This window comes from Panthera uncia, chromosome D4 (assembly GCF_023721935.1).
Source record: "Panthera uncia isolate 11264 chromosome D4, Puncia_PCG_1.0, whole genome shotgun sequence".
In the NCBI taxonomy this organism is placed as follows: domain Eukaryota; kingdom Metazoa; phylum Chordata; class Mammalia; order Carnivora; family Felidae; genus Panthera; species Panthera uncia.
Genome location: NC_064807.1, coordinates 55,637,255 through 55,655,677, shown reverse-complemented (window position 1 = coordinate 55,655,677; position 18,423 = coordinate 55,637,255). Strand labels below are relative to the sequence as shown.

Below are 18,423 nucleotides of genomic sequence, written 5' to 3'. Positions count from 1 at the left end.
AAAGAAAGAAAGAAAGAAAGAAAGAAAGAAAGAAAGAAAGAAAGAAAACCTTTGTACTATAAGGAGACTATATTCTAACTGGCTTAATATTTATCAAATACCTCCTTCAGTTCTTTGTGTTTTGTTCTGAAATATACCTAGAGTAAAACCAAATCTGGAGAATTCTCTTGGTGTAAGACCCTGTTTCCAGAAGCTTTTCAAAATATGTTCCTAGTTAGCATATGAATCTCAAGTGTCTTGAGAATCAATGAAGAGACCTATAAGAGGAGGGTTTTTCCTATAGGGTTCTCCGTATATTCAAAAATATCTGGTATGAAGCACTGAGTTATAGGAAGATAGCTAACATTCAAAGGGGAAGAGAAGGCTTAAGAGAGACAAATCTCTTAAGGATCTCTGACAATGGAAGCATGGTGGGGAGAAAAGAAAGTATTCAACTGGATGAGGCAAGAGAGAGAATGAGACTTAACCAAGAAAGCAAGGAATGCAGAGGGAAAGCCTGTTGGTGGTGCTGGCATTGGGACCCTATACTGCAGCTCATCCATACCAACCAACTACACATGGAGATGACTTCCCTGCTCACACACAAAACCTTAAAACCTCTCTATTCTAACTTTCCATCCAGTAACAGAATCCCCTGCGAAACCCTTTGCTCCCATCACATGTCACTAAGTCTAATCTATTTTACCTTCCTATCTATAAAATCTGTCTCCTTCTCTACAACCTTTAGTTTGGGCTTCACTACTTCTCATTTGAGTTATTGCAAAATATTCATCCTCCCTAGTCTACCTTCCTTTAGAACCACCCCCCCTACTCCCAATCAAGTTTTGATAATTTGTTAGAGGAATACCTACCTTTTATAGCCCTTAGAAGAAATTAACCCTGCTGACACCTTGATCTTGGACTTCTAGCATCTAGAGCTATACAACAATATATTTCTGTTGTTTAAGCCACCCAGTCTGTGGTACTTTGTTATGGCAGCCCTAGCAAACAAATACAGTACCTTTAAGAATTACTAATACAATGCTACCAAAAATTTTTTTAAATAATAAATAAATACCTATTAAGTACCTAGGTGTTGTACCAGGCATGATGAAAAGATACAATCTTTGCTCTTAGGGAGTTCATAACCTAATAGGGGAAATGTTATAGCATGGGCATTGTTATATCCATATTACATATTCTAAGGAAGAAGAGTATTAGATTTTGTGCTTGGTTGACTGGTAGTGCCATTTACTGAAAGGATATACAGGAGATGAGGTGGAGGAGAAAGAAAAGACAATCAGTACAGTTTGAACATACTGTATGTGGTGCCTGGAAAATTCTGCCATAACAAGATCCATAGGCAGCTGGATATGTGAGTATGGAACTCATGAAAGAAGACTGAGGTAGAGATAGCAATTTGGGATCCATCAGTTTACAGGTAAAGACATGAGTGAGATTATCTAGGATAGAGAATGAGGTGGAAAACAGAGCCCTAGGAATCACCAAGTTTTAAGGGGCAAGCAGATGAGCAGAAATGCTATAAAGGAAACAAAGATGAAGCTGTCAGAAGAAAAAGACTTGGAGAGAAAGATATCACAAAAGCAAACAGGAAAGAGTGTTTTAGGGAGAAACCAGTCAACAGTTTTTATCTCACCTGTCACAAGAAATGCTCCAGGATGCTCCAAGGGCATCTAGAATGCCCTTCCTAACTTGTCATCTTTGTCTATTTATGTCCAAATGTCCTCAGGTACGGACCAAATAAACACATTTCCCTAGCATGCTTAAAGATGACAACCAGCAAAGAGAAGTACAAGCCCAAGGAATTAGGGAAAATTATTTACTACAATTTACCTCTACTCTTTGGCTTCAGGAAGTCTTATTTTATATACTATGACAGTACTTCAGACTGTGCCTGTTTTGGAATGGTGGTAAATCTCACTGTATTGTTTACAGAAAGAATGCCACTTACAAGGAGCCATGATTTCTTTAATGGCATGTTTATAAACAGAAAGCAAGTTATCCCTTGATTTCCATCTTTCTAAGCTTCTATTATTTTATTTCTTGGACATTTCCTGATACTTAATAACATATTCCTGACTCGGTACCCTCTGGGAATTCATCTGACTTCTCTGAGCACCCTAACTCAAAGGGTTTGCTCCCTCCATTTTTTGTTGTCCCTCATTTCTTTTGCAACCAATTACTTATATTGCCTGGTAATATCGTTTCATAGTTTTAAGCAACAGTTCCACAAAACTTTTCTGAGTGTCTATTAAGTATCAGAAACTATGCTAGGAATTGTATTCAGTTCCTGACCTCATGTGCAATCTAACAAAGGAGTTAAAGCATATATATGGATATTGAAAATACAAGTAGAAAGCAGAAGTAACAAGAAAATAAGTGGCCAGGAAAAGGATCTGTAAGTATTTGAACTGTTTTCTACCTACATGTAGTAGGCCTCCAAGACATATTAGGCAGAGAAGATACTCCAGGTGAATATCTATTTTTTTTTTTTTTTTTAATATCTATTCTTAATTCCTAAGACTTCAGACTCAAACTCCTATATGGCCTCCTCCCTTGATAAGCCAGGCTGGGCTATAAAGACATCTTTAACTGAAGACCAATTCAAAATACAGGTCAAGCAGCTTGCAACTTGACCCCTTGCTCCGGTCACATCCTTGACTAGACATATGAATTTCTCCCAGTGCAAGAGGAGAATATATATAATATCAAAGGTCCAAAGCAGTTTTCTTAACCTGCCTTTTCATGACCCCAGTTTATTTCAATTGGCAGAGCTTCTGCCTCCAGCATTATAGTCCAATTAAAGTGCCTATTCTTTGGGCCTGGAGAGGGCAGTCTTCAGCAACTCTTTAAAGGTTAGAGTGAGTGACTAATATTTATCATAAAAGACACATATAAATTGTAGGAGAATTTTAGAGAGGAAAATATTGCCAGCTTTCAAGGTGCTGATTTGGATAGGAATTAGGAAAGGCTCCGTGAAAGAGGTGATATCTGAGCTTGATCCTAAAGGATGAATAATATTTGGATATGTGGAAATTGAACAGAAGAGAAGGCATTAGGGCAGAGATACAAGATGAGCAAAGATATGAAAAGGAGAAAAAGGAAGACATGTTGTTGGAAAATAAAGGAAATGAACATTTAGTGAATACTAAAAACATGCCAGGCCCTGCTTTATACGTATTATCTTATTTAATCCATATCCATCTGCTGAGGAAATGATATCCAATTCAGAAATGAGAAAACTAAGTTTGTAAGAGGCTAGGTGACTTGTCTAAGCCTCAAGTTACATAGGTAGTAAGTAGTAGAGCCCTATTTCAAACTCTGGCTCTGGCTGATTCCAAGGCCCAGTATCTTCCAACTGTACAATATGGCCTCTGGGTGAAAAAAAAAAAAGTTAGAAAAATCGGTTGAACTAAGTCATGAGTTGTTACAGATGTCAGGCTAAAAAGCTGAGACTATAACTTAACTACAAGTGAGAGAAAAAAATAATCTTCCTTCCTTCCTCCCTCTTTCTTTTCTTCTTCCCTCCCTCCCCCTTTCTTTTCTTTCTTTCTTTGAGAAACCCTCATTCATTCACTCATTCATTCTCAGATATATGTTAAGAGCTTGCTGGGTGCCAGGCATTAGAGAAATAAAGTTAAATAGTCCCTATTCTGGTAGTGCCTGGCTGGCTCAGTCAGTGGAGCATGTGACTCTTGACCTTGGAGTTGTGAGTTTGAGCCCCATGTTGGATGAGGAGATTACTTAAAAATAAAATCTTAAAATAAATAAATGGTCCCTATTCTGTATTTCCATTATATATTTTTTAAATATTTATTTATTTTTGAGAGAGAGAGAGAGAGAGAGAAAGAGAGGGTGTGAGTGGGGGAGGGGCAGAGAGAGAGGGAGAGAGAGAGAATCCTAAGTAGGCTCCGCACTGTTAGTGCAGAGCCCTACACAGGGCTTAAATGCACGAACCATGAGGTCACGACCTGAGCTGAAATCAAGAGTTGGTTGCTTAACTGACTGGGCCACCCAAGCTTCCCCAGGCTATTTTTATCTAGCTTTTATTTAAACTTCTTATTGAATATAACATACAGTGCACAAATCAAAAGTATGTCAATGTAAACAGAATCCCAATCAAGAAGAGAACATCAATGGAATTCCAGAAGTTCCCTTGTGCCTATGTCTAGTCACTACCAACACCCTCCCCACCTAGGTAATCACTATCCTACAGTCTGACACTATAGATTACTTTGACCTGTTTCTGAACTTAATATAAAAAGAAGCATATAGTATATACTCTTTTCAGAAATACATAATCTTGGGGTCAAATGCTCACACATTTCCAGGATAATATGATAACCACCAAAATTGACTGTATATGAAATGCTATAGAAAAATGAGTACCTAACTACCTGGGGACTTTGAGGAAGGCTTCAAAGGATGTGACATTTAAGTTGAGCCCTGAGTATAAGTGGAGCCATGAGTAGTGCTCTGTTTCAGGAAGACAATGCTGGCAGTGGTATACACAATGTATCCTAAGACAAATAAAAGAAAGAAACCTTCAGAAAACTAATACTATACACTAAGCAATAAAGAAGATCTGAACACAAAAGGGAACAGAGAAGAGACTTGTAAAAGGAATCACGGAGAGAAAAAAGAGCAAGGTCTGGCAAATGATCCAATGTGGGAGGCAAGAGAGAAGGAAGAATGACACCGTGATTTTGAGTGGGTGACTAGCAAAATGATGGTGATTTTAATACAGAGAACAAAGAATAGGAACGGGTCCAGGAGGGAAGTTTCGAACATTAGGAAGTTATGGTGAAAATAACTATTAGATAACTAGACATGAAGGATAGAACCTAAAGAAAAAAGGAGGGTTAGAAGTACAGATTTGGGAATTATTTGCTTAGAAAGGCTAGCTGGAAGTCAACTGGCTGCCTAGCACAAAAGCTGGGATCACGCACAGAATTGGCCATATAGTAGTTGCTCAGTTAAGGATTCTGGATTAGAGGTTGAGCAGAGGCAGATTTGAGATGGGGGAAAAAAGCCTGAGGGGAAAACTGTAGAAAGAGACAGGCAGGAAAGGAGATAGGCAAGGTAAGAAAGAAAGGAAGAGAATGGGAGAACCCAGGATAACAGAAGCCAGGGAAAGAGGAAGTTACAAATAGGTTGTTTCAAAACACACACTGGAATGCTGCAGAGAAAAATGACATTAAAGACCAAGGAAAGTATCTGGGGAAAAATGTAAATATTTAATGTAATTATTTCTATCTCCCTTCTGGCCTATACTCTCCTGAATGATAAAAAAGTGGTACCACTTATCAGTTGGCTTGATTTAAAATGGGATAATTTGGGTGCACCCGGGTGGCTCAGTTGGTTAAGAATCCGACTTCGGCTCTGGTCATGATCTCGCAGTCTGAGTTCGAGCTCCACCCATGTCAAGCTCTGTGCTGACAGCTCAGAGCCTGGAGCTTGCTTTGGATTCTGTGTCTCCCTCTCACTCTGCCTCTCCCTCACTCATGCTCTCTGTCTCTCCCTCTCAAAAATAAACATAAAAAAAAAATTAAAATGGCATCATTTTATCAGTTGCTTCCTTTTGGAGAACTTTGGCAACAGGATTTTCTCTCACAGAGGAAGAATTCATTCTTAGCCAGTATTAAATGTTCCATTAGCTGGATGAGTAAACAAGCAGGAAGAGTCAGCGAAAGTAATAGAAAGCAAGAAGATAAGCTTTGTTTATTTGAAAACAAGTAATTTCTAATTTTATACAGAGGTATCATAAGAGTTTATTAAGTACAGTACCTCTTTACTGACAGTATGCCCAGAAAATACTGCCAGGTGGAGCTAAGCCTGCTACCGGTGTCTGATACTCTCCTCTGACTCTAGGCAAGTCAGTGGTATCATGGCATTCCTCAGAGATGTTTTGATATGTACCTCAGAAACCAAATTCCATCCCTTCAAACAAGCTGCCCCAAAGCCCAGGCACAGATGTGACATCTTATAATTCACAAGGTTCAGACACCGCCTAGAACCAAATCTAAGATTTACAGAAGACCAACCACTGATAAACATCCAGATCCAGGCCATAAACATGTCCAGAACATTTCACAGGAAACAGGAGGGGGGGATGGGGGGAGGGGGGAGATCTGAGAAACATTAAGCGTGTCTCCTGACAAGCACACAAAAGCAGCTCTTGGGAAAATGTTCCCACCAGTGCCCATGACAACCTTTGTACTCCTCCCCTAGACTCCTAGGGTAAGGCATTCAACTAACTTCTTCCTCTGGGGCTCCAAAGAAGCACCAGTGCACTAGGTAAATAGCTTCCTCTGAGTGATCCATATAGTTATCCCAGGAACCCCGTGCCACCAAGGAGTCTAGATCCCTATAAAAACCTGAAATCCGGGGCGCCTGGGTGGCGCAGTCGGTTAAGCGTCCGACTTCAGCCAGGTCACGATCTCGCGGTCCGTGAGTTCGAGCCCCGCGTCAGGCTCTGGGCTGATGGCTCGGAGCCTGGAGCCTGTTTCCGATTCTGTGTCTCCCTCTCTCTCTGCCCCTCCCCCGTTCATGCTCTGTCTCTCTCTGTCCCAAAAATAAAAATAAAAAACGTTGAAAAAAAAAAAAAAAAAAAACCTGAAATCCTGTGGCAATGGCACCTTGCTGCTTTAGCCATAGACACAGTTTCACTTGTGTTCCCACTCAGTAGCAAAGGCTCCAGCTATGGGCAGCAACACCTCTGGCAGGTCACTCAGGCCTAGGCTAGGAAGGTCAGGAGAGAGCCCTGAAAACCAAAAGTTCTGGTAAGAGGAGGCTTCCTGGTGACTCTCAAGCAATTATTTCTAGAGCTTTACACTCAAAAACACATTTTTCTCTGACCTCACCAAAACTCTGTAAGAGAGGACAGTCATCCTTAATTTTACAGCTCAGGAGACTGAGAAATAGAAAACAGAAAAGTGATTTACTCAGGTTCTCTCAGATTTTAAGATTGAGCTACTTCAAGGATCTAGTTCTTTCTATTTCCAGTTTAGCCCTACATTTTATTAGTAAGAGGGATAATATTAAACAGATACAAAAGACACTGGATATCATGAACAGGCTCTCCATATACCAGCCTGGCGAATACATTTCCCACCAACTAGACCTCAGGAAACACAGAATTGTCACTCACATGTGACAAACACAGAACCTCTGTGTCACCTTCTTTCCCCTTCTACCTTGAAGGAGTATTAGTTTGCCAGGGCTGCCAAAACATAATACCATAGACTGGGTGGTTTAAGAAATAGAAATTTATTTTCTTACAATACTGGAGACTACAAGTCAAAGATCAAGGTGTCAGTGAGGTTGGTTTCTTCTAAGGCCTTTCTCCTTGGCCTCAGATGGCCATCTTTGTCTACACAGGCTCTTCCATCTGAGTCCTAATCTCTTTTTATAAGAATATCAGTCAGACTGGATATGGCTCCATCCATATGACTTCAATTTACCATAATTACCTCTTTAAAGGCTCTATGTCCAAATACAATCACATTCTGAGATACTGGGTATTAAGATTTCAACATATGTGGGGCACCTGGGTGGCTCAGTTTGTTAAGCATCCGATTTCGGCTCAGGTCATGATCTCGTGGTTCATGGGTTCAAGCCCTGCATAGGGTTCTGTGCTGATAGAGCAGAGCCTGGAGCCCACTTCAAGTTTTTGTGTCTCCCTCTCCCTTTGCCCTTCCCCCGCTCACGCTCTCTCTCTCTCTCACAAAAACAAAAAAACATTAAAAAAAAAAAAAAGATTCCAACATGAGGAAGCGGGGCACAATTCAGCTCATAACAGGAAGAAAAGGTGAAATCAGGGTTTTGGTGGTATTAGGGATTTAAAAGGCAGAGGAAGAAAGGAGACGATCCAGAATCAGAAGCCAGGTACCCTGGTGTTTTCCTTCATAGGGAGCCTTTGGAATGAAATATAAGAAACATACCAGCTGGTAGCTTTAGAGAAACAGAACTAGGCCAGTCTCAGCTTCCCTCTCTGCTCTGGCCTGTTTCCTAACAGACATGGAGAACATGGGCAAGAGAACCATGTGTATCCTTTCTAGGTATTCCTGCTCTGTTCAGTGCAAATGGGGGTGGGAAAGGTAGAGGGCCTGTGTTCAATGTGTAAAAGAATATTTAAATTTTAATTTCTTATGGATGCCCCTATTATCACCCACTCAGCTTCATCTTTGGGATTTCTTTCTACCTAAGATTTTACTTTTTACCCAAGCAGTTGAATCTCAAGGACTGAGCGAGATTGTGTATTAGAGGAACAGTAAAGAGGGACTGAGACAGTCAGGCTGTAGGAAAAAACAGTAGCTCAAGAACGTGCTTTTGCTACTGACCAACTGGGCATGCTACTTCTTCTACACCCTGTAAAAATAACAGCTTCTTATTGTTTCAGAGGCTCAGGTGATGTTGCCAATTTCTCCATACAAGTGCAAAACAAAGAGGGGAAAGAAAGGTTGCAGGTTAGGGAACAATTAAGGCAGAAAGTGGCAAATTCATGAGAATTCCTTAGAAATTTTAAAGGAACAGGGCTGGGAGAAAATATTTGCAAATCATCTAGTTGATAAAGGACTTTAACCCAGAATATATTAAGAACTCTTACAACTCAACAACAAAAGACAACCCAATCTAAAAATGCAGAGGATCTGAATAGACATTTCTTCAAAGAAGATGTACAAATGGCCAATAAGCATGAGAGAAGATGCTTAACATCCTTAGTCCCTAAGGAAATGGGAATCAAAATCACAATGAGATACCACTTCACATCCACTAGGATGGCTATAACAAAAAGACAGATTAACAAGCATTGACAAGGATGTGAAGAAATTGGTACCCTCATACATTGTTTATGGGAATGTAATATGGTGCAACCTGTTTGGAAAACAGTTTGACAATTTCTCAAAAGGGTTGCCAGAGGCTAGAGCAAAGCAGGGAATGAGGAGTGACTTATTAATGGGGATGGCATTTCCTTTGCAGTGATAGAAATGTTCTCAAATTAGATGTGGTGATAGCTGTACAACCTAGTAAATATACTAAAAACACTGAATTATATACTTTAAAATAGTAAGTTATACTGTTAAATGAATTATATCTCAATAAAAAGATATTTGTTACTTAAAAAAAAATAGAAACAGGATTCCTTTTCCTTTTTCAGTCCACTAAGGGAAAACTGTGTAGAAGTAGGGATGGATGAAAAGGCTGGAAGAACACACAAAGCATAGTCTATTTGTCTCTATTTCACCTTAGAGCAGTGAGGGGAGACAAAAGCAAGCTTTGTGTGAGGAGAAGAAGGAGCCATAGTCACAGAAAGATGGCTAGAAAGATGAAATTTGGGAATTAGCCTTCTCATTCCTCTCCACAAAACAAGTACCCAGAATGAAAAAAAGACTAGCTTTCCTACCTACATCCTTTGCATTCATCCTGTCAACAGATATTTATGGAGTATCTACTATGTGCACAAGACAGCTATCTTATCCTTCCCTCCCTCCCTTTACTTATTTAGGTTTATTTATTTTGAGAAAGAGAGAGAGAGCCTGTGAGCAGGGAGAAGGGCAGAGAAAAGGGGAGAGAGAGAATCCAAAGCAAACTCCATGCTATCAGCACAGAGCCCGATGCAGGGCTCAAATTCACGACCTGAGAGATCACGACCTGAGCCAAAATCCAAGAGTCAGATGCTTAACCAATTGAGCCACCCAGGAGCTCCTCCTTCCCTCCCTTTAAAGGTAAGTGAAACTCCTGCTCCTAATTCTTCTACATTATCGAAGAGATGGCTTAGCTTTCCCTTACTTTTCAAGAGCCCAATCACATTTAGTGGGTTCAGGGTTGGTTTGGGGAACATGGGAACAAAATACAGGACACAAAGTTTTGAGAGATGATGTCTTTTGGCTAAATATGTTGAATTTTAGACGCTGATGGGACAATTGAGTATATAAGTAGTTAGAAATACGGATCTAGAGTTCAGGGAAGAGATCTGGGCTAGACAGACAGATAGAACAATCCACATATAAGTAGTAACTGACATAATAAGATTTCATATAAAGAACGTAAGGGAGTTATATGAAAAGAGGATTGAGGAAAGAACCCCAGGAAGACCAACATTTAAGAATGAGCAAAGAGAGAAATCAGAAAAGGGAAACTTAAGAGAGATCAGAGAAGAATGGCATTGGGGATGGTTTCTTAAATGTCAAAACACAAAGGAGTGTTCAGTGTATCAAATACTGCAGAGAGATCCATTAAGGTTTGAAAGCAATCACTAAATCAGGCAGCTATGAGCTCACTGATGACCCTCACAAATGCAGTTTTAATGAAATGATAATGAAATCAAATGAAACAGAATTTCTCCAAATGTATTCCTTGGAAAGTGAGTCCTGCAGGATGCCTCTCCAGAACAGAGTTTCATGGTCAAAAAAGCTTGCAGTGACACTGTGCATATTATATTCTCCTCTTTAAGAGGAGCTATCTGTTGGTGTTACACTCTACTGGAACCAAATTTATTTCCCAAATTTCTATGACCATGGAATTCTATCACATAATAGAGAACCTCTTAACAGTTCCAGAAACTGGAGTCCTGTGGAAGAGAGTTTTCCATGCTCTGGAAAACAGAGTTCTAAGATTATGGTGGTAATATGGTGGAAAAAGTGTTAAAAAAGCTAGGCTCTAGAGTTAACTAGATCTAGATTTGAATGCAGTCCTCTTATCAGCTAAGTGACCCTGAACAAGTTTCTATCTTTCTAAAACCTCAGTTTCTTAATCTATAAAATGGGCCAAATAACAGAAGACTGGTTTGTAAAAGTATTGTGAGGGATTCATTTGGATGATGCATGTAAAATACTTATAGTAATAGTAGCATCCAGTAAGGGTGGTGGTGGTGATGATGATGATGGCAGTAGTTGAGATCAAAAGGAGAACTATAAAGTAGGTAATAAAGTTTTCACTGAATGAGGAATTAGTGAACAGTTGGGACCTAATTACAACAAGGAAGGTGACTATGAGAATAGGTTATGTGAAGATCTAGTAATGGCCTGGAAGTGGCAACGAGAGCCAGAGAAAACTAAGCCTCACTCCTGACCCAGTAATGGGGCATGAAAAGGGCAGAACCTCCTTCATAAAGGCTTTAGTGGGATGCCTGGCAGGCTCAGTCGGTAGGGCATGAGACTCTTGATCTCGGGATCACGAGTTCGTGTCCCACGCTGGGGAGAGAGTGCTTTAGGAGCACCTGGGTTGGTTAAGCATTGGACTCTTGATTTCGGCTCAAGTCATGATCTCACGGTTCATGTGATCAATCCGAGTCAGGGTCTGCACTGTTAGCTCTCTCTTCTCTGCGCTTCCCCCACTTGTGCTCTCTCCCTCTCTCAAATAATAAACTTAAAAAAATAATAAAAATAAAAAGGTAAAGTATGATGTAATATACACATGCATGCATGTGTACACACACATGCTTGTAAATGCACAGATTATCTGTGGACTGATTCACAAGACACAGGTAACAAAAAAATGGAGAAGATGGGGACTTGAGGCCTGGAAGTTTGAAGTAGGAGGGAAATTTCACATGACACATGTATAATTTTATGTTTTTGTATAATTGCATATTTTTATACTTATCAATTATTCCAAACATTCTTTCACTTAATTGTTAGAGTAGTAATGGTTAGGGAGAGGGGTGTAACTGGTGGTCTTCATGAGGGTAAAGAATTGAAGTAGTAAAAGTTTAACATAGGCAGCCGTTATCAGAACAAAATCCTACAGGTTCAAACTACAGAAAGAATGCTTTCCTGATGCAACTAAGTCTAAGAGATGGGGCCCTCAAGGGTGCTCCCCTTGAGCATGATTTTTCCCCAGAGGAATACCTTTTTCAGACCTTCAACAATTGCCTGAGAAGGAAGTCTCTGCTAGGGAGAGAGTCACAAGAACAGAACAGAACTTTGTGGGAGACAGTGAATTCATTCTGTCTTAAAGCTCTTCCCTGAGAAAATGCTGATCCACCTCTCAGGTTGACCAGCTACAATCTTGAATCTCCTGAGATCGCTCCATTTAAACACAGGCCTTCTATTCTATTTGTTCAGTTCCATCTCTGCTTACTAAATAAGTCTCTCCTTCTCCAGCTTTCTTTAGCAACCTAAGAGCTTCTGTCAAGGCTTCCTCACGGCCTACCTCTATGTCTTCTCCTTCACTGTCCCTTCCACCTGGAACACCCACCCACCTGCTGCCACCACAGTCTCGGTTTCTAGAGCTAAAAGTCTCACCTCCTCCCCCAGATTTTTCTGCAGCTAAGCCAAATAAGGTACAAAATCATATCCATTCCACCCACACTACTAACATTACTGCAATGTCATCAAACACTTATTAAGTACATATGGCCAGGCACTCAGCCACCCCAGATACAGAGATGACCTACAGAATATTTTCCCTGAATCTGCTTATAGGAATGGCATAAGGATAACTAGGTTATGGTAGTTCCTCAAAGTCTATTGAATGCGGTTATTGGCTGAAGAAGAATGAATGTCCTATAAACTTATGGGAAATATTCAAATCACTATCAAAGAAATGTAAATTAAAACAAGGGGATACCATTCTTCTGCTGAATTGGCAAACATTTTCAAAAATGATAATACTCAGTGTGGGTGGGGCACCTTCAAATACTGAAAATACAAATTGGAAAAAGCTTTCTGAAAACACACATAGAAGTTAATCAGAAGCCTTTACAAAGTATATATAGTCTTTAACTCAGTAATTTATTTGAATCTACTTTGAGAAAGCTAAGTTAAAGAAAAAAAATCAAAATCCGATTCACACAAAATGATGCTCATCATAGCATTATTTATAATTATAAAGAAACACAAGTTGTTATGGAACATCAACCTAATAGAATATTAATCTAAACCTTAAATCATGTTTTCAAAACATATTTAATGCTCACAAAAACAATCTAAGTGAGAAAATTTTTAAATGCACACATACTATGGTCCAAATTCAGTATTTTTAATTTAATGTATATACTATACAAATTATATAAGAAAACATAGCTAATGCTAATAGCTAATATTTTATAGTTGCTAAATTACTAGGCCTTGGAAAAAATTAAAAATAAAATTAAGAGAGATAAAGAGGCACATAGAGACTTCTGTGAAAATGCTGATGGGCTTTTCTGGCTAGGTAAGCATCTATAAAAAGTTGGCTAAACACTCTGCCAGGTTCTATAACTGGGCTCTAGAACACTAGCAGTAAAAAACAGTTCCAGAAATCAAAGAACTTACAAGTACACAGAAAAGTTAGATCAAACGGTAAATAAATAACTCAATTACACCATGGTAAATGCCAATCTAGAAAAAGTATGCAATGGTATGTACAACAGAGTCTGGGAGCTTAACCCTCAAAACTGACACCTGACTGAATTTTATTTTTTTGTAAATTTACATCCAAAGTAGTTAGCAGATAGTGAAACAATGATTTTAGGAGTAGATTCCTTAATGCCCCTTACCCATTTAGCCCATCCCCCCTCCCACAACCCCTCCCATAACCCTCTGTTTGTTTTCCATATGTATGAGTCTCTTCTGTTTTGTCCCCTCCCTGTTTTTATATTATTTTTGTTTCCCTTCCCTTATGTTCATCTGTTTTGTCTCTTAAAGTCCTCATATGAGTGAACTCATATGATTTTTGTCTTTCTCTAATTTCACTTAGCATAATACCTCCAGTTCCATCCACGTAGTTGCCAATGGCAAGATGTCATTCTTTTTGATTGCCGAGTAATACTCCACTGTATATGTGTGAGTGTGTGTGTGTGTGTGTGTGTACCACTTCTTCTTTATCCATTCATCCATTGATGGACATTTGGGCTCTTTCCATACTTTGGCTATTGTTGATAGTGCTGCTATAAACATGGGGTGCATGTGTCCCTTCGAATCAGCACACCTGTATCCCATGGATAAATGCCTAGTAGTGCAATTGCTGGGTCGTAGGGTAGTTCTATTTTTAATTTTTTGAGGAACCTCCATACTGTTTTCCAGAGTGGCTGCACCAGCTTGCAATCTTAAAAACTGTTCACTTTAAATGTTTACCTCATGTCAGTCTAGATCAATAAGACTCCAAGTGTTTATGATTAGGCAACCTTATCCACAGAAATCATTTTTAGCATCTCTCTCAATATATATATTACTTATTCATTTAATACTTATAAACATATATTAATACAATCATTACATTATAAAAATATAAACAGCATAAAAGAAATAGACATTTAGGATTAATGATAAAAATATTTCTTGCTGTCACTAAAAATACTAGCAATAGTAATATTTTTAGTGAAAGCAATGTGATACAATCTGTCTCATTATTTTTTAAATCTTGGTTTAACATTTTGTTATAGAATTATTTGTAAGTCTGGTTCCACATTCAATTATTTCAGTATTTGGTTTTCAAAGTTGTCAAAAAGATACAGATAATACAGTCAAATGGAAGATGTGCAATTGGTACCTATGTAGCAATTAGTCAAAGATTTTGTTGGAATTTGGCTAATCAAGTTCTTATGTCTTATCAAATAGAAATACTTTTAACAAATAAGTTCAAACCTCACTGAAGATTTTCATTAGAAAGATTTTTAAATATGTTAATAGTTTCTTTCCAAGATTTTAGAACATGCAGTTACAGGTTTTTATGGGTAATACTCATTGTTTCTGCTGCTGCTGCTGAAGATGAAGAAGAAGCAAGCAAGCAAGAAAGAAAAAAAGAAAAAAAGAAATGGAAGAACGTACACACAAAAGAAAGCATTTTCATACATCTGTATTCAAAATGCTTTTTTCCAAAGCAGCTACCTTTTCAGTCATTATTAAAACATTATCTTCTCCCTGAAGGGTCAAATTAGCAGTGCTAGAACAATTTGAGCAACAAAATAAATGACAGTAATGGATTATAACTCATGTAATAAATCGGGAATCCATGAGTCTATATTGATATAAATAAATTGACGGGAGAAAAAGAAATCTCCTCCTTATAGAATGCCAGCTAACGAACATAGAAAGTATAATGGAAATAGAAAGCTAACCATTTGGCAGCCACCATTAGTGGTGGTAGATTCAGATAGGTATTACCAACAGATGCTTATCTCAGAGGTAGAGATGTGATGAAGAATAGTATATGGGTCTCAGAGTACATAAAACACTTACCAATAACAAAACTGACCTGATGACTTCACAGGTTAGAAACCTGGCCAATAAAAAATTTCTAGTTGATTGAGGTTAATACTACAAGGACATGACAGGGTGACACATGTACTTCTTGATACAACTCATTAAATAGAGTCTAGCATCATTTTTGTGTAATTCCTGCCAAGAAAGCATGGCCTGAGTCTGAACATGAGGAAACACTGGATGGACCCCAAATGAAGAACACACTACAAAATAAAATGCCTGAACCATCTGTTGAAGATAAAACTGAGGAACCAGTCCTGATTAAAGGAGCCTAAAGAGATATGACTACTAACATGTCAGCCTGGATTATATCCTAGACCAGGAAAGAAAAGAGACATTGTTGGGACAGATGGCAAAATTTGCATGGGGTTTTGATGATAGTGTTGCATTGTTGATTTCCTGATGTGGATAGTTACATTATGGTTATATAGGAGAGTAGTCTTGTTTTTTGGGAAATGCAAAAAGGACTATTCAGGAGTAACAATCATCTCTCCGTTTTCTCAAATGGTTCAGAAAAAGATTAATCATAATGGATGGAGGGTGATAAAGCAATTGTGATAAAATGTCAACGACTGGGGATTCTTGGTAAGAAAGATGAGTTTTTTATACTGCTATTTTGGCAACTTTTCCCTAAGTTAGAAAATATTTCAAAATAAATTATTTTTTAAGTGTGTTTACATATATGAGCATGCTTGCATTTTAAATATCTGCCAGGTATTATACTACTGACAGCCACTTGTCATCATTTAAAAACATCCTTTCTGTATACATTAAAAAGGCCCTCTATAATAGGTCAGCCAGTGACCTTGAACTGGATGGCCAAGGGAGACAACAACTGACCCTAAGAGGCCTTACAATGGTTCCATGTCCTAAACTCAAAATAAAATGGCCTTAGAATGACAATGGTACTGAAAATATCATTTAACTTAGCCTTCAGGCTCTCAACCCACTAAGTCTATTTGATTTCCATTAATCAGCATAGAAGGGAGCCAACAGCCACCTCCCATCTCTTAAGGCTCTAGCTTACTTGTCATGCATTCCCAAAAGCACACTATAAAAAGATGACTAATCACTGACTGCTTCTTCAGCACCATATGTCTCCCAATTTCAAAGAAAAAACTGTCCCAACTAGTAGTAGAAAAACAGATTTCCTACCTCCTGCAACTGGAGTCGAACCTTGGTAACTGCTCGGATCCAGTGCGCTCTGGCTTGAGTAAACGGTGAAGAAGCCTTCTCCTCAGGAAAGCTTGTAACAAAGAAAAGAATGTTCCTTAAAAATAGCCCAGGCCACAGGGTGACAGTGCTCAAGGGAAAACTGCCAAATATCTGAAATAAAATGTTTTGTATTCATGCGTATACTTGTTAGTGATTTGGGCCACTAAACAGCATAGTCCTAAATAGCCAATGTGAAAAAAAAATCCTCTCTAAAATGACAACTTTTAGCTTTTTTTAAAAACCAAGTTTTATTTATTTATTTTGAGAGAGAGAGAGCATGTGCACTCATATGCACATGCGGGAGCAGGGCATGGGGGTCAGAGAGAGAGGGAGGGAGAGAGAATCCCACGCAGGCTCATGCTGTTAGCGCAGAGCCTGATGTGTGGGGCTCGATCCCACAAACTGTCAGATCATGACCTGAACCAAAATCAAGAGTTAGATGCTTAACCAACTGAGCCATGCAGGTGGCCCTCAGCTTTTTATCCATTCCCTCTCTTCTTTCCCCTTTTTTCACTCACCCAATGAGCCAGCTCATTGGGACAGTCAGGTTTCAGGATTCTAGTAAAAGCAATGACAAGGGCCCTGAAACTATGCAGAGACATGGGGACTAATCCTCGTGTCTTACCTCTCAAGACCACTAGTCTCCCTTGGGGGTTCTACATAGCATCCATCTTTAGGGCAGAATTTTGTTCCTGTGAACCCTTCCTGCTCCGCTAAGAATTTTGAAAGGCTGGGCACTTCTGCTGCTCTGACGAGACCTCTACCCAGACAATGGTATCTGACAAACCTAAGGTCTACAAAGAACAATCTTTCAGTGGGTTGTGAGCCAAACCTCCTGGATGTCTTGTTTATTGGACAAGCCATGAGAGAGGACTAAAAATCAATAAAAAGTAAGAAGAGAAAGTAAGTTTGTATCTTCAGGGGTAGAATACACACATCAACCATTCTTCAAACTTCTACCACATAAACGGCACTCACTGCTCTGAACTTCTGGTGAGATGCTTTATTTTTAAGACCTGAAATTTGAGAATCTAAGTCACACCTAGCTGTTATCACTCTACCCCAGTGCTTTTCAACCGGGACAGGTCTGTACCCAACAGGAAATCTGACATCTGAAGACATTTTTGGTTGTCACAACTGAAGTTTACTGCTGGTATGCAGTGTGCGGATGCCCCTATATATTCTAAAGTGCCTATGATAGCTTCCCATAAAGTTATCTGGGCCCAAATGTCAACAGTGCCAAGACTAAAAAACCGTGCTCTGCCCCAATATATCAGCAACTCTACTGATTTAATTCAATAACAGTAACATTCAAACACTGTACTAAACTTTATTACAAGACTGTTAAAGGGGCACCTGGGTGGCTTAGTCAGTTGAGTGTCCAACTCTTGATTTTGACTCAGGTCATAATCCCAGGGTTATGGGCTTGAGCCCCACATCGGGTTCCACACTGAGCATGAAACCTGCTTAAGATTCTCTCTTGTTCCCCCTCCCTCCTGCTGTCTCAAAAAAAAAAAAAAAAAAGACAGCTTTAAAATTTTTCTTCTTATGGGTACCAATTAATTCCAGATATACTACTAGACCCTGGGGAGGCAGAAGGGAGAGTTACATCTGACTTTTAGACCAATTCTTTCTTAACTCTGTCCTGGTTTTCTCAGCCAGGAAACAAAACAAAACAATGTTCACATAAGAAGTTTAAATATTAATAGGCTGGGGAGCCTATTTCATCCAAAGTAGCTCCTCTGAATGAACTAAGCTGCAGGGGTTGGATCACTTCCAGATCAGAGACTACCATATATAGGTCAACTAGTGGGCCAATAATTGCAGACTCAAAAAGGAGTGGTACACTGCAGGTAACTACAAAGAACCCAAGTGATCTTCAGAAATCCTCAAAATACCTAGGGAGTTATACCAACAATCAAAAGAAGCGTATGGAGCTAACCCTCAGTATCCTGATCACTACCATACCCAGCTATAGGGAAACAAACGAAAAGCACTTATATCTAACACTACCACAGGC

At 39.1% G+C, this 18,423-nt stretch overlaps 1 protein-coding gene across 4 annotated transcripts in view; it reads right to left on the bottom strand.

Moving 5' to 3' along the window:
- UNC13B (unc-13 homolog B) overlaps nucleotides 1-18,423 on the bottom strand; it is a 160,243-nt gene that overhangs the window by 64,851 nt on the left and 76,969 nt on the right. For all 4 annotated transcript variants that reach the window (XM_049625833.1, XM_049625815.1, XM_049625851.1 and 1 more), the window contains one exon: nucleotides 16,344-16,434. In XM_049625833.1, coding sequence (XP_049481790.1) covers nucleotides 16,344-16,434 — 91 coding nt within the window. The remainder of the gene's footprint in view (nucleotides 1-16,343; nucleotides 16,435-18,423) is intronic.